The sequence below is a fragment of the Bubalus bubalis genome, chromosome 2 (assembly GCF_019923935.1).
Source record: "Bubalus bubalis isolate 160015118507 breed Murrah chromosome 2, NDDB_SH_1, whole genome shotgun sequence".
NCBI classification, from domain to species: domain Eukaryota; kingdom Metazoa; phylum Chordata; class Mammalia; order Artiodactyla; family Bovidae; genus Bubalus; species Bubalus bubalis.
In genome coordinates, this window is record NC_059158.1 from 20773458 (window position 1) to 20790529 (window position 17072).

General features: G+C 44.9%; 1 protein-coding gene across 1 annotated transcript; it reads left to right on the forward strand.

The window, feature by feature from the left end:
- The first annotated feature begins 961 nt into the window (after nt 1–961).
- On the forward strand, nt 962–13608 carry BTN3A3 (butyrophilin subfamily 3 member A3). Its single transcript, XM_006047988.4, is given in 12 exon segments — nt 962–1020; nt 5071–5160; nt 5395–5560; nt 5562–5691; nt 5693–5738; nt 7139–7420; nt 8414–8614; nt 8805–8825; nt 8909–8935; nt 9317–9343; nt 9819–9845; nt 12070–13608. Coding segments are annotated over 12 exon segments (1725 nt in total). The 5' UTR covers nt 962–1016; the 3' UTR covers nt 12774–13608.
- The last annotated feature ends 3464 nt before the right edge of the window (nt 13609–17072 follow it).

The following is a 17072-nucleotide window of genomic DNA, read 5'->3' on the forward strand; positions in this document are numbered from 1 at the left end:
CCCAGAGAAAGTGATTGGGCCTCGGGTGAGCTGTAGTAAGGGGATGAGGGGGTGGAGACAGCAGGGCAATGCAAAGGCTAAAGACCTGAATTTGAGCATTTGTGGGAGAGTCACAATGTGAATGAAAAAAGCTTGCTGATTGCATGTTCTGTGATCAATTACTGTGATCAAAAAAGAGCAAAAGACTCTTATCTCTCCTAGTCATCTCTGGGAATGTGTTCTAAGAGATTCTGAAAAAAGATATGCCTTAAAGATTTGCATGTAAAGATGTTCATCGTAGAATTATTTGTAATTTTAAAAATCTGAATCAACATATGCAACAGTTGGAGAATGGATTCAAACACATTGTCCAATCATGAAAGGGATTTTGGAATCATGTTTTTAATAAAGAGTTTTTATTTCTGGGGTGGGAGGGGGGTGTAGGATGGGGAACACGTATATGCCCATGGCGGATTCATGTTGATGTGTGGCAGAACCAATACAATATTGTAAAGTAATTAGCCTCCAAGTAAAATAAATAAATTTAAATTTTTTAAAAAAAGAGTTTTTATTTCTAATTGTAACAAAGCTGGATTTAATTTGGAGATTTAAATTGTATCTACATTTTGCTATTGAATCTTATTTATGATGAACAGCTTTAAACTCGAATGTTTGTGTTAATACTTGACTTTTTTTTCTTTGAGAGTAGTTTCTACAAGCGAAATTTCTGGGTCAAATGATAATTTTGACAATTTTCAGGCATTTAGTATATATCTATGGTCAAAATACTTCCAGAAATCCTTATAGTCCCATGAAGCAAAGTATATGATTACTATCACAGATTATTTAAATTTTATTCCTTCTTATTTTTCTCTGTTTTGATGTTGTCTTGTTGTAGCCACACGTTCCGGGAAACAAACTCCCTCAGAAGGACAATGCAGATAGTGGAGTGCAGTTTATTACACCGGCGGGCCCAAGGCAGAGTCTCCTCCTAGCCAAGGACGCTGACCAGCATTTGTGAAAATCTTTTATACTCCATGTGTATGTGTCCGAACCCACCACCCCAAATTCCTTGAAACTTACATAAACCAAGGAAAATACAATCCTAATAACCCCATCATTCACGTGCTATGTGCTTATGTGCTCAAACAGTCAAACAATTAGCCAACAATCAATAAACCCTAGGTTACACTCTGATAGATATAGAAAAATTTATGGCCTGTCTGGAGGAAAGGGTAATTAGTGTATGTTTTCTCTTAGGCGATGAGTAACCTAGATACGATCTTCAAGGTTCCCCTGTCTGGAGGGGGACTTATCCTTCTGTTGTTGTTTTCATAGGCAATAAACACAGAGTTCAGAATCCATTGGAAAAGTGGCTGAGCATGATTAGCATGAACAGGCCTAAGATGGAGTCCAGGCCCTATGAATTCCTTCTTCAGTCTATAATCAGGAATAAAAAAAAAAAAAAAAAAAAAACAATAACATCCCCCCAAAATTAGTGAAAATATATTCCTCACTCTGAGGACAGCATTGAAATTGTGACCTATATAACGATGATAGTAATAATAATAATATCCCCTCTCTAGCATCTTAGGGAGCAGTTTTGAAGAGCAGAAGATATGGTGAAAGGCAATCTTTTGTCTGAGGGTATGTCTGAGTTTCATGCAGGCTCCCAAGAAATCCCAGCTGGACAAATTTCTGCTCCCAGCTCCTCCTCAACCCACTCACCTCCCTCTGCCGGCCTCTTCTCAAAGGCAGTTCTTGGCACAGGTTTAAGAGTAGCAGGTACTGTGAATGCGGGCCTTATACTGGTTTGTTTAGGGTGAATTAGTGTGAGGAGACTTTATTTATTTATTGACATACAGTTGATTTACAGGAGTTGGTATTTTCTGAACAACCAATATGTTGCAGTCAGAGTAATTATTTGTAAAAAATTTTAATTGCTGAGTAAAACATGAAAACTTTTAAAACTGAAAACATCCGAATAATTTTCAAAGGTAGGAGGCAAAGCACAAACGTGTCTCTCATTCAGTCTTCGATTTTCAGTTTAGCATGATTTCTTTTAAGGTGATTTGGACAGTAGCCTGCCAGGCTCCTCCATCCATGCAGATTCTCCAGGTAAGAATATTGGAGTGGGTTGTCATGCCCTTCTCCAGGGGATCTTACCAACTCAGGGATCAAACCCAGTCTCCTACATTGCAGATAGATTTTTTACCATCTGAGCCACCAAAGAAGTCCAAGGTATAAACATGTACATACAAATTAATAACTTAGGTTTTGTTTTTTAATATAATCATTAATTTTCTCTGCAGTGTGCTTTTTATTTATTTAATATATCTTTATTTTCTGGGTTAGTGACTATAAATTACTCTTAACTGCCGCACTGAGTTCCCTCATACAGATCAGCCTTTATTTAACCAACCAGTCTTCTGTTAGTGGTTAGAGTGGCTGGTTAGCTTGTTTACCCACCCCCCTTTTTTTTTTCCACTTTTAAAAATAATGTTTCAGTGTCAGCCTTACACACAATTCTCTCTGCACCCATGCAAGTGTTTTGCTAGACCAGATATCTGGAAGTGAAATTACTAAATCAACTGTGTACATTCTAAACTTCCTGTTTCATAATGTGTCATGAGTAACTGAAGTTCAAACAGATTTTTGAAATCACAGAGCTGCTGAATCATAGTGCCATGACTTACCTCCCACACCCTTTTCATTTCCAACATCTAACACATAGTGGGCCTGGCACACAGTGAGTGCTCGATAAACATTTGTTGAAGGAATGAAAATGCCTGGTTGAGACCCGGCCTTATTCTTAACTCTCCAATTCACTCGCCTTGGGGTTAAGAAGTGGTAGGTTCATGGGACTTCCCTGGAGATCCGGTGGTTAGGATTAGGCACTTTCACTGGCAGTGGTCCAGATCCTGCAAGCCGCAAAGCTTGGCCCAAACTAAAAAAAAAAGAAGTGGTAGGTTCAGCCTCTGATTGACCCAGGGAATCTGCCAGGATCTTGGACCACAGTCTGATGGGAGAGTGATGTGAACTTTGTGATGGCCATGGGTTGGGCCTAGAGGAGACAAATGGGCACACCCTGAGTACTTCATCAGCACACCATTTCATGTGACATTTTCAGGGAAGGAAAGAATACATGATGGGAGAAAGGAGAGGGCTCCATCTGGAGTTCTTAGTCTTGGAATAATCGACTCTCAGGCTCTCCACTATATAGGGAGGAATACAACTCTGGTGTGGTTGGAGTGGAAGCCAAGTTAGAACTCCAGCTATAATCAAGCCTGGCTAGCTGGCAAGGGCCCCACACTTCTCTTATCACACAAGGTGGACGTGCTTTTATGGACCAAGATACATTTGGAAACACTGGGCTGGAACTGGGGAGTTGCAGGGGCCCTGCCTCTGTGCTGGGAGAACCCCAGCACTTCATAGAGGCATAAGCTGCACTGGTCTGCTGTGTGTTTGGAAGTTGACATATTTGCCCTTCTGTGCAAGTGCCAACAATTACATCTCCACACCTAAAAGGCACTTCCCTAGCAGTGCAAAGACCAAGATAGGGAAATTATTCATTGCTGGTGAGCCCAGAGGCAGGCCATCTGCCAAGGAGCATTGATAAACACAGGAGGAAAGGGAAAAAAGAAAGTGAGCCATTTTCTTTCCAGAGATGTTTCTCCCACTAAAGAACAAATGTTTCCCCCCAAAGTACTTTTTTTTTTTTTTTTGGTCATGGCATGAGATTAGTTCCTCAACCAGGGATTGAAGCTGGCAGTGAAAATGCAGAGTCCTAACCACTGGACCACCAGGGAATTCCCAGAACAGTTGTGAAAAGAGTTCACTAAAGGCTTACCAAGTTGCAACACTTGCATGTCCAGGATAGGCTTGCTCTTTGAAACCACTTTATTGAAAAATAAGAATAAATGCTTTAATACAACTAAGTCCCCAGCGGAAGCACAGGAGGCCAGGCTCTGCTCTCTAAGCCAGGCCAAAAGAGCATTATCATTATGCAGAAAAATGCTTATCTCCATAAACTCTCCACCTCCCCTCCTCTCATTAGTTGGATGACACCTGACTATTCTGATCATCTAAACTGAACTAAAATGCTAGTGAGTATTGATGGTTTAATAGTAAGTCCTCATCCATTCACTAACTCAACAAATATTCACTGAGGGTTTCATGTGAACCACCCCCGTTCTTACAGGTGTCTTATACATCAGGAAACAAAATAAACCAATATCATTGCTTTGTGGAACTTACATTCTAGCAGCTGGAGACAGATGATAAATGTATGATATGTTCACTGGTGAAAATGCAATGGGAAAAAGAGAGAAGTTGAGGGGGATGGGAATAGTTTGCCACAATTCTGTGATCAGAGAAGGTCTCATAGAGGAACTGACTTTAAAGGATGGGCTTGAAGGAGGCGTGAGAGTGAGCTTGTGGATGTATGGGGAAGAGGGTTCCAGGCAGAGGAAAGAGTCAAGGTCAAGGTCTTCTGTCGTGTTCTGTCCAAGGAACAGTAGGAAGGACAGTGTGCCTGGAGATGAAGTGAAGCATGCAGCTCCAGGAGGGCCATGCCAGCCATTGGAAGGACTTCAGCATCTACTCAGAATGAAATGGGAGCCCACAGAAGGTGCTGAACAGAGGAGTGACAGGATGTGACTCCAGGAATGTTCTGGATGTTATATTGAGACTGTAGGAAACACAAGCAGAATTGGAGGACCCAGAAAGGAGAGTCCTATATTAATCAGGGTGTGATGGTGGAGGCTTGGACCTGACATAGCTGGGGAAGTGTGGGCGAGTGTAGAGATTCTGAACATACTCAGTAGAGCCAAGGATGTCTTGATGGGTTAGGGTTACTGTCTGTACACTTAACATACATATTTTTACAGGAGGTTTTCCATGTGGGAACTCAAAAGTGAAGAGACTCCCAAGCAGACATTTTGGCAGAGGAGGATCATGAGTCCTCACACTACTTATCCTGTGTTTCTCCCTGAGTCGGCCCTGGGGAGGCAGAGGTTCCTACACAGAATTCTCCATCTTCCTCCAGGTGGTATTTCTGCCTGACTCTTTCTGCTATCTCTCTGTTTGCAGCACTGATGAAAATGGCTTGGTCCCTAGACTTCCTTCCATTTCACCTCCTTATCTGCCTCATCTCTGACCAACTGCTCACTCCTTGCTCAGGTAGGGAACAATGCTGCTGTTTTGTATTGGAAGCAGATAATTACCTGTTTGCACCCAGTCAGAACCTTTGATCCCCTCATTCCTGGAAGTCCTGTTGCAAACTGAAGGCTCACATGCCATAAAGACAAATGTCCTTCTGTCAGGATCCTATTCCTCTCTAGGCTATTCTAAGCCTGAGACAACCCCTTCCCATCATGTCCTCATGGAATTCCCCACCCCCACTTTTCTGACCAGCTCAGTTTGCTGTGATTGGACCCCCTGGCCACATCCTTGTTATGGTGGGTGAAGACGCTGAGCTGCCCTGTCACCTGTCCCCAAAGATGAGCGTGGAGACCATGGAACTGAAGTGGGTGCGATCCAGCCTCAGGCAGGTTGTTTTCATGTATGCACATGGTGAGAAGTGGAAGACAGACGGCAGAGTACCAAGGGAGAACTGAGATTTTAAAAGAAGGCATCACTGCAGGGAAAGCTGGTCTCCGAATACACAACGTTAGAGCCTCTGACAGTGGAAACTACTTGTGCTATTTTCTAAGATGGCAACTTCTGTGAGAAAGCCTTATTGGAGCTGAAGCTTGCAGGTGAGCCTTCAGGTTCTGTTCTGAATGTATTCCTCTTGGGACCTAGGAGTAGACGCAGAGTTTCTGCTCCAAATCCACCTCTCAAAGCTCTTGGCTGATCATCAGGAACTGCCTCCTCTGTCTTCTGACTTTGTTTCTCTGAGACCCTCAGGAAAGAAGCAGGTCTTCCTCCAGGAAGATCCCCCTCCTGTACGCTATCTTGTCAAGTAAAGAGCTCCCTCCTGCCAACTGCCAGGGTCTAAGCTAGGAATTGGAAGGTCAGGATGGGAAGGATAGGAAAACATCTCTTTGGAGATGGCACATGGGTGTCTGGGTTCAGTTGCCTTCCAGGTGGCTCCTGGGGGCCCCTCCAGGTACTCGCCGCCATGAGCCCTGGGAGGCTGACCTGTATGGGCAGCATCTGTGCTGTCACTGTTCTCCAAACCACACCCCCTCAGAGCACACCTGCAATTGGACCATTTGACTTCAATCCTTGTCACAGGAGGAGCAGTGCATGCCCTGTGGGAGCATAGGGGTCTCAGGAAGAGGGTGATAGAGGAGACTTGGTATAGACTCTGGGCTTCTGTTAGGAGATTTAGGGCAAGCTTTATGGAAATGGGCTTTGCTCTGGATGGGATGCTGTCAGAGAGGAGGAGGTATATTTCTGTGGGTGGATAACTTCATAAATCTTATCCAGGAGGAAGACTAGAGTGAGGCTAATCTGGGACTGGTAAAGGAGTGGCGTCACTCAGCCAGGATAGGGGAATGTTTGGTCAAGGTTATGTTTGGGACAGTGCTCGTATTTTTCTCTATCTTCAAACATGATTGTTATTGGTCTTGTGTCTTCACCTGTCATAGTGACAAAGGGCCCTTTGATGCTGATATTCCATGAAATTGCTTGTGTTCCACAGGAGAACACCAAGACTAGACTCATATTCCATGTCAAGCATTGCATATCTCTTTCTCAGGATGTATCTCTTTCTCTTGCCATGTGGCTTCTGGCTGGGTTTGGTCCATGGGGAGCCATAGCAGAAGGTAGAAGGAGGAAGAGAGAGGGGTCAGGGTACTTATGCCCCTGGCTTATTCACTACAGGGCCACCTCTAGCTGGCTACATGCCCTTCCAGAAGATCACAGCTCCTCTTATGAAAGCTCTCCCTACATGACTCTCCCACTTTAAGTCTTCAAAACAGCTCCCTCTTCACTCCCCTTTGGGTTTAGGGGTGGGCGGTAACACTCCATTGTTCCTGGCCCTGGAGTACTACTCTATTCCACGTAGTTTTCTCCTCATTATGACCACCCTTTTGCAAACAGTTTCTTAGAAAACTCAAGTTTAATTTATCTGAGTGTGCCATACAATTCCTGTTGAGACCCTCACCACAGGACACTCCCAAGAACTGAGGCTCATTCATCCTTTCCACAGCACTGGGCTCTGACCTTCACATTCAAGTGATGGGCCATGAGAATGGAGAGATCCACCAGGGGTGCGAGTCCACCAGCTGGTATCCCCAGCCCCAGATTCAGCGGAGAGATGCCGAGGGCCGGAACGTGCCAGCTGTGACAGCACCTCCGGCTGCAGATGGAGCGGGCCTGTACGCAGTCACATCATCTCTAATCGTGAAAGGCGGCTCTGGGGAAGGGGTGTCCTGTATCACCAGAAATCCCCTCCTCAACCAGGAAAAGACAGCCCGCATTTCCATTGCAAGTGAGTACCCTGCTTAGGTGCAGGTGTACTGTGAGGAGCCATGGCTGTTGGAAGAAGAAGGATGTGAACACCTGGAACTAATATAATATAAGGAAGTCAATTATACTTCAGTTTAAAAAAATTCCTTAAAAGAGACATATGTAAATTTTAATCTATAGAAAATTAGACAAAATGACAATGTAAACATTAACCAGTTGAAATCTAGTATAGCCATATTAAAAAAGAGAAAAGTATAAAAACAAAAAAAATTTAATAAATTTTAAAAAAAGAAGAGAAACGAAAGGGGGATGTGTGCTTCTCTGTGGTATACAGTGAAAGTGAGTCACTGAGCTAAGTTCCAGAACCTTTAATGGAACTAGGTTTTTTTTTGTTTTCTCCTGTTTATGTCACAAGTATTTACTGAGCATTTCCTATGTGCCAGGAATGGTGACAGGCAATGGGAACTGGAGAGAAGTGGCGAAGATAGGATCCTTAAGCAAAGACGAATGACAAAGTTGGAGGCAGGTGGGTCCATGTACAACTCATAATTTAGAGTAAATGCTAATCCCATTAAAATATAGTACAAACCAGTAGAAAAAAGAGCAAAGGATGAATTATTAGTTCACAGAAAAGGAATAACACATGAAAGAGTGTCCAGCCTCACTCACTACAGAAATGTGTATTAAAACTTGTGTGAGTGGACAGGAGACTCGGATAATGTTTTATGTGCTTTTATTTGATAGTGGAACCATGTGGATGTAACCTATTATAAATTTTTAGAAGAAAAAAACTTGATTATGATGCTTACATAACAGGTTTACATGTGAGAGACAGACATTTCAAGACAAGTTCTGGTATTATGTTATTATTGTATCTATAAAACCTTTGCGGGGCTTCCCAAAGTCTTACCTAAAGGTCTCTGAGAACTTAGGAAGAGAAAGATTTTAACATCAGGAGATGAATGCCATGAACCCTGTCCTGAGGGTGAGAAGCTAAGACTGGATCCCATTGCAGACCCCTTCTTCAGCAGGGCCCAGCGCTGGATCGCTGCCTTTGCAGGGACCCTGAGGGTCTGTCTGCTGCTTCTCGCTGGAGCTGGATACTTCCTGTGGCTACAGAGGAAGGAAAAAGAGACTCTATTCATGGAGAAAGAAAGAGCGAAAAAGGAAAAAGAAACAGCTTGGGCAGAAAAGGAGCAAGAAAAAAGAATAAAAGGTATCTGACCTGGAGAGGGAGTCTAAGGCCCATGCTTTGCAGGAGGGAGCTGGATCACCTCACCCCATCCCCACCTCTCGCACCCAACCCAGCACTTGGTCATCTTTAAGATTTATCTTCTAGAGGTCCTCCTCCTTCCACCCCAATAACAGTACTTTTTTTTTTTTTTTTTCCCCTGCTTCTTTTCCAGAGATGCTCCAGTATGAGCTCGGTAAGTTCTGATTCCCCCAGGGACCTATGCTCATCTTCCTATGACTTACAACTTAATGACTCACCATTTTTCTTCCATTTCAGAGTGGAGAAAGGTCCAGTACATAACTTGTAAGTGGCTCTGACATTTTCTCTGAATTCACATATAAGACTGTCTCTGCCCATATATTTTCCAGCCGGTTCCTCAGCCCCTAACTCTGCCCTGGGATAAAGGAATGTTCTGGATCCTTTTTCCCAGGAGAAGAAATATGGGTGACTGGAGAGGGGGAAGTATTTGGTAGGGAGAATAGAGAGTGTTTTCTTTTTTAATAGAGAAAGGGGCCTTCAATCTCCTTCCCTAAAGAAGAAAGAGGAGGTGAGAGTTGAACAGGTAGAGGCAGAAGGTAGGAAGGGTGGAGTGGTCAAAAAGAAGGCGAGATGAGGCAAAAGTAAAAAGAAAGGACTCAGAAATGACAGAGTTCAGGTAATGTCTCTACCTTTCTTCCATTGTAGGTGGGGAGAAGTCTCAAACCTATCCAGGTGAGTGACCTGGATGTTCTCTGAGTTTCCTGGCACAGGTAGATAAACATTTAAACCTTTTCCCTGCTGTGTGACCCACTGGCATTTGCAGTAGGAATATTCAGATCTAACCCAGAGGCTCATTTTCTGTGGGGAGTACCATCCCTGCTTTTCTACAGTCTCAGAGAGGACCTTCAGATACAGTGTCTGGGCAGTTTAACCACTCCCTGCCCTGCAGACACACACACACACATACATACCCACCCCACCCCCGCCCCCACACACACACAGCCTAGTATAGCCTGGCCATGTCACCTGCAGCCCCAGCAATAGAGTGAAGAAAATCCACCATTTTTGAGAGGTTTTATGCCTGATTTACCCAAGCTGTAGATGAAGGAAGAGACTGAAGAAAGGGACACAGAAAAGGCTCAGTGAGAATGGGTGAGGGAAAGATCAGAATTAATGAGCATTCCTTTTTGTGTCTCCTTTCTTTCAGAGCGGAAGAAGGCCCTCTTCCAAGCTGGTGAGTGAATCACTGTACATCCCCCAGGACGAACACCCGAGGGACCATATTCCCTTTTTCTTTTCCACGTCTTGAGATTCTGGGACAGCAACTTCCTGTGACTGGGAGAGTTCTGATTGGAGATCTCAGTCTCCAGCAGCCTTCCACTGAGTGCCCAGAGAACTGGTAAGAATTGGTCTCCTGGGCTTCCACAGATCTTTATGGGAAGGAAGAGGCATCAGCGGTGGAGGTGAGGGGAAGGACAGGCAGGGTGAAATAATATTGCAGCGAGAGTGCAGATGAATGTGACCAAGGAGAGAAAGCAATGCTCAAAGGCCATGTCCTTTCCCAAGGTCCATATGCCACCTCTTGCCACTGTGTGTCCTCAAGTTATTTGATGCTTTGAGCTTCAGTCTCCTTGCTTGTAGACGATGACTGTAGTTCCTATTTATGTGAGAGTTGAGGTAAAGACTAAATGAGTTAATGAACGTGTACTTGGTCAAAAAGCCAGCAAAAAAGAGACGGTATATTCAAAATGGGTGGTTGAAGAGGGCTTAAAGAATAAACTATTTACAAAGGGAAGAAAGAGAGCAAAGGGAAACCAACAAAGGACTATTCAGTCCCCAAGGGTTCACAACAGTTGGGTGCTGTCACCATGCTGGGCCTGAAGAGATGGGCAGGAGAGTGTTCAGCCCACAGGAAGCTGTAGCTCACAGAGAGGACAGCCTGAGATGAGTCATCCCCTTGGTCAAGCATCACTCCCTGAAGCTGGCAGGGAAGAAGTGGAGGAGGAAATAAATGCCATGCCTCTCTTCTTGCTCCTTCCAATCTTCAGCTTCAACCTCCCACTGACCAAACCCAACAGGTAACCAGAGGCAAGGGAGCCCAGTGTCACTGTCCAAAGAGGACAGATTCCGGGGTCCAGAAAAGGGTAGAAGAACATGGAGAGTGGGCCTGGGAGCACATGAAGCCCTCAACATAATGCCCCTTAGCACAGAAAAGGACTGGCAGCTATTAAAACATCAGGGACTTCCTCTATGCCTGGCCCTAAACCAAATACACAATGTGTGTTATCTTCTACCCTAAAGATTAGTATTTTTTAGCCCCATTTTTCAGATAAGAAAATTGAGGCTTAAAATATTATACAGCTTGGGTCAATGGAAAAAAGAGAAAAGACATTCACTTCATGAGTGGTAGCACAAGGATTGAAATTTAAACCCATATGCCTATGGAGCACGAGCTTCCCAGGTGGCACTAGTAGTAAAGAACCCACCTGCTAATACAGGAGATGTAAGAGATGAGGGTTTGATCCCTGAGTCAGGAAGATCCCCAGCAAGAGGGTATGGAAAACCACTCCAGTATTCTTACCTGGAGAATCCCATGGACAGGGGAGCCTGGCAGGTACAGTCCACTGGGTTACAAGGAGTTGGACACTACTGAAGGTCCGTCTAGTCAAGACTATGGTTGTTCCTGTGGTCATGTATGGATGTGAGAGTTGGACTGTGAAGAAGGCTGAGCACCAAAGAATTGATGCTTTTGAACTGTGGTGTTGGAGAAGACTCTTGAGAGTCCCTTGGACTGCAAGGAGATCCAACCAGTCCATTCTGAAGGAGATCAGCCCTGGGTGTTCTTTGGAAGGAATGATGCTAAAGCTGTAACTCCAGTACTTTGGCCACCTCATGCGAAGAGTTGACTCATTGGAAAAGACTCTGATGCTGGGAGGGATTGGAGGCAGGAGGAAAAGGGGACGACAGAGGATGAGATGGCTGGATGGCATCACTGACTTGATGGACATGAGTCTGAGTGAACTCCGGGAGATGGTGATGGACAGGGAGGCCTGGCGTGCTGCGATTCATGGGGTCGCAAAGAGTTGGACACGACTGAACGACTGAACTGAACTGAACTGAACTGAAACGACTTAGCAAGCATCTATGCCTATGAAATACAGGTGGGCAGAGTCACTTCAGGGAGAGAAACGGGAAAAACGTAGCTGGAAGGAGCCAGCTCTAGATGTTGGTTAAGCAGACCCTGATGCTCATCACTTTCCCCTTTCCTACTGAACACTAGCCCCTTAGGGCTTTCCTCTGGTGTTGCTGAGAGGGTCACATTCAGGGCAGTCTATGGGCACCCAGCCCTGGACTTGGGCTTCCTCAACCAGACCCAGGGCTTAAGGGCTGAGGCTCTGAGATCTAGGGACAATGGTTCACCCATGATCCCGCCCCCCCCCCCCCCAGAATTTCTGCAGAGGATGTGATTTTGGATCTCAACACAGTTAACCCCATCCTGCTCGTGTCTGATGACCAGAGGAGCCTGCAATGGGCAGAGGAACGCTGAAATCTGCCAGACAACCCCGAGTGATTTGATTGGTACTACTGTGTGCTTGGCTGCAAGAGCTTCACGTCAGGGAGACATTACTGGGAGGTGGAGGTGGACAGGAAAGAGTGGCATGTGGGAGTGTACAGGTAGGACGTGAAGAGAAAATGCTGGATTAAAATGAGCCGGGAGAATGACTTCTGGACTATAGGGCTGTCTGATGAGAATGACTACCAGACTCTCACTGAGCCCCGGACCAAACTGACTGTTGCCAGCCCTCCTGAAAAAGTGGGGGTTTTCCTGGACTATGAGACTGGTGAAGTCTCCTTCTACAACACTGTGGATGCATCTCATATCTACACCTTCCCGCACACCTCCCACTCCAGGCCTCTGTGGCCTGTTTTCAGGATTTTGACCTTGGAACCCACTGCCTTGACCATTTGCCCAGTGTCAACAAGAGCAGGGAGTCCTGGTGTTCCTGGCCTAGTACCTGACCTTTCCCTGGAAATCCCAGTGGTCCTAGGCTCAGCTGAAGAGAATGGAGAGCCTCAGGCTGAAGTCACGTCCTTGCTTCTCCCTGCCCAGCCTGCAGCTGAGGGTCTCTTCCCTAACAGCAGCAACAAATCACAACCATAAAATGTTAAAGGCACACACAGTGTGAAGCACTCTACTAATATTAATACAGTTATTTATTCCATATGGACAGTTGAGTTTGATACTGCTTTATTGTCTCACTTCCTAGAAGTCACTCAGCTAGTAAATGATGGCTGGGCATTGAATAATAAAACAGTTACAGATGATTTACAATGTACTGGGTGTTGTGCTAAAAGCTTTAAATGTTTCACTCCTCATAGCAACCCTATGTCACAGCCTCATTTCAAGAGTGTGGAAACTGAGGCAGGGCCAAGTTAAGCAAGTTATATAATTCATCAAAGAGTCAGTGCTGTTGGGGCTCCTGTCCCCCACCCACCCACCCTCTACCCCTAGCTTTTTTCCCAGCCCCATTGCCTCTGAGAGGGAGGGACCATGTGCAGCCCTGAGCATTTCTTCCCAGGGCACCCCAGGTTAAGGATCACTGCAGGTGCCTATGGAAGCCACACCCAACTTGGTTCCTTCAGGGTTGATTGTCACAGCTATAGGTCCAGCACTTCATTGGGTTGGCTCAGCAGGGTGACTTGGTCCAGAGAATGAATACACAGAAGTGCAAAAGGACTAAAGGCCAAAGTCTTAACTACTAAAGAGCATGTGTGCCCTGCTTCTCTCCTCCCCCTGTCAATGTGATGTGCAATCCTGGAGCCAGAACCAATCCTCCTATGTTCAAGATGTCTAGAAACCCTAACTTAATACCTAAAGATTGTCTGTAGAACAAGAATTTGGGAGGAATGAAACCAGATGAACTGTTCAGTTCAGTTCAGTTCAGTCGCTCAGTCGTGTCCGACTCTTTGTGACCCCATGAATCGCAGCACGCCAGGCCTCCCTGTCCATCACCATCTCCCGGAGTTCACTCAAATTCATGCCCATCAAGTCGGTGATGCCATCCAGTGATCTCATCCTCTGTCGTCCCCTCTTCCTCCTGCCTCCAATCCCTCCCAGCATCAGAGTCTTTTCCATGAGTCAAATCTTTGCATGAGGTGGCCAAAGTACTGGAGTTTCAGCTTTAGCATCATTCCTTCCAAAGAATATCCAGGGCTGATCTCCTTTAGAATGGACTGGTTGGATCTCCTTGCAATCCAAGGAACTCTCAAGAGTCTTCTCCAACACCACAGTTCAAAAGCATCAATTCTTCGGCACTCAGCTTTCTTCACAATCCAACTCTCACATCCATACATGACCACTGGAAAAACCATAGCCTTGACTAAACGAACCTTTGTTGGCAAAGTAATGTCTCTGCTTTTCAATATGCTATCTAAGTTGGTCATAACTTCTCTCCCAAGGAGTAAGTGTCTTTTAATTTCATGGCTGCAGTCACCATCTGCAGTGATTTTGGAGCCCAAAAAAATAAAGTCTGCCACTGTTTCCACTGTTTCCCCATCTATTTCCCATGAAGTAATGGGACCAGATGCCATGATCATAGTTTTCTGGATGTTGAGCTTTAAGCCAACTTTTTCACTCTCCTGTTTCACTCTCATCAAGAGTCTTTTTAGTTCTTCTTCACTTTCTGCCATAAGGGTGGTGTCATCTACATATCTGAGGTTATTGATATTTCTCCCAGCAATCTTGATTCCAGCTTGTGCTTGTTCCAGCCCAGTGTTTCTCATGATGTACTCTGCATATAAGTTAAATAAGCAGGGTGAACTGTAATGGTATTTTTAATCACACAGCAGAGTCCATTTCTAGCAAAGGGATATTTCCACGCCTGATCAGTTATTGATATTAATGGATGTTCCTTTCAGCTGACGGGTACCAGGCAGAAATTACTCTTCATCATCATCACTATTTTGTTCACCAATGTATCCCCTCTATCTGACATGTGGTTGTCAAGTTATATTTGTTAAATAAATGTGTTAATAATCCTCACTCTTTAACTGAATCTTTTCTAGGTTTTAAGCCCCTACAGTTTACTCACCACAAGTTTTACAATTCATCTCATAATATTTTCACAAAATTCTCCTTGTATTAGTTTTCTATTGTTGCTGTAATAAATTGCCACAAATTTTGTGACCTAAAACAAAAATAAATTTATTATCTCATATTTTTGTAGGCCAGAAGACCATCATGGGTCTCATTGGGCTAAAATCAAGGTGACTGCAGACTGTATGCCTTTCTGGAGGCGCTAGCAAAGAATCTGTTTCCTTGCTCATTCAAATTGTTGGCAGAATTTAGTTTCTTGCAGTTGTAGGACTGAGGTGGTCATTTCTTGCTGGCTGTCAGCCTAGGGCTCTTTCCTGCTTCTGGAGGCTCCCACATTCCCTACCTCCTGGACCTCTTCCTCCATCTTCAAAGAAGTAATGGCAGATTGAATCCCTCTCCATCTTGGAATCCACCCTGGGTCTTCTTCCACTGAATCTCTTTGACTCTCCTGCTTCTTCCCATTTTTAAAGAATTTATGTAATTAGATTGTGTCCATCCAGATAATCCAAGATAATCTTCCTATGAATCCAGGATAATCTCTCTACTTTAAGATCCGTAACTTTAATTCCAACCTGTAAGGTCTCTTTGCCAACAAAGGTCCGTCTAGTCAAGGCTATGGTTTTTCCAGTGGTCATGTATAGATGTGAGAGTTGGTTTGTGAAGAAAGCTGAGTGCCGAAGAATTGATGCTTTTGAACTGTGGTGTTGGAGAAGGCTCTTGAGAGTCCCTTGGACTGCAAGGAGATCCAACCAGTCCATTCTAAAGAAGATCAGCCCTGGGTGTTCTTTGGAAGGAATGATGCTAAAGCTGAAACTCCAATACTTTGGCCACCTCACGCAAAGAGTTGACTTATGGAAAAGACCCTGATGCTGGGAGGGATTGGAGGCAGGAGGAAGAAGGGACGACAGAGGATGAGATGGCTGGATGGCATCACCGACTTGATGGGCGTGAATTTGAGTGAACTCCGGGAGATGGTGATGGACAGGGAGGCCTGGCGTGCTGCAATTCATGGGGTCACAAAGAGTTGGACACAACTGAGCAACTGAACTGAAGGTCTCTTTTTGCCATGTAATGTGTCATAATCAGAGGCTATTAAGATTATGGTGTGAACTCTTCAGCCTAGCACACATAGCCATGGCCTCGCTCACTCTTAAGGAGGCCTCTGTTCTGTATATGCTAAGGGCCTCCATGATTGGAGATTCATTCCTGTGACTCTCAACGAGAGTGACTCTTTTTGGAAATTTAATCTGTAGTTCTTCATTCAATTACTAAACTCAGGTATATATGTAAGTATCCCTTTGCAGAAAAGATGATTTTCCCTGTTGATGATATCTGGTGAAATTTCTACTGATCTCATCTCTTAGGTCAGTTCAGTTCAGTTCAGTCACTCAGTCGTGTCTGACTCTTTGCGACTCCATGAATTGCAGCATGCCAGGCCTCCCTGTCCATCACCAACTCCTGGAGTTCACTCAGACTCACGTCCATCAAGTCAGTGATGCCATCCAGCCATCTCATCCTCTGTCATCCCCTTCTCCTCCTGTCCCCAATCCCTCCCAGCATCAGAGTCTTTTCCAATGAGTCAACTCTTTGCATGAGGTGGCCAACGTACTGGAGTTTCAGCTTTAGCATCATTCCTTCCAAAGAAACCCCAGGGCTGATCTCCTTCAGAATGGACTGGTTGGATCTCCTTGCAGTCCAAGGGACTCTCAAGAGTCTTCTCCAACACTTCTTTTGAATTGATGTTCAAAAGCATCAATTCTTTGGTGCTCAGCCTTCTTCACAGTCCAACTCTCACATCCATACATGACCACAGGAAAAACCATAGCCTTGACTAGACGTACCTTTGTTGGCAAAGTAATGTCTCTGCTTTTGAATATGCTATCTAGGTGGGTCATAACTTTCCTTCCAAGGAGTAAGCGTCTTTTAATTTCATGGCTGCAGTCACCATTGGTTCCCCAAAAGCTGACTCTGAGTCAAGGACTTTGTGTCAGGTTGTCTGTTTGAGATGTAATCCCAAGAAACTGCAAGTTTGAAAATAAATAAGAAGAGAAAGCCAACTAAAAGAAAAATGACATAAAGGGGACATTAATCAGTTGGTTGTCATGTGGCAACGGGGCTCCATCCCATCTATCCAGCACTGCTGTTAAGTCACTTCAGTCGTGTCCAACTCTGCGTGACCCCATAGACGTCAGCCCGGCAGGCTCTCCTGCCCCTGGGATTCTCCAGGCAAGAAAACTGGAGTGGGTTGCCATTTCCTTCTCCAATGCATGAAAGTGAAAAAGTGAAAGTGAAGTTGCTCAGTCCTGTCCTACTCTTAGCGACCCCATGGACTGCAGCCCACCAGGCTTCTCCATCCATGGGGTT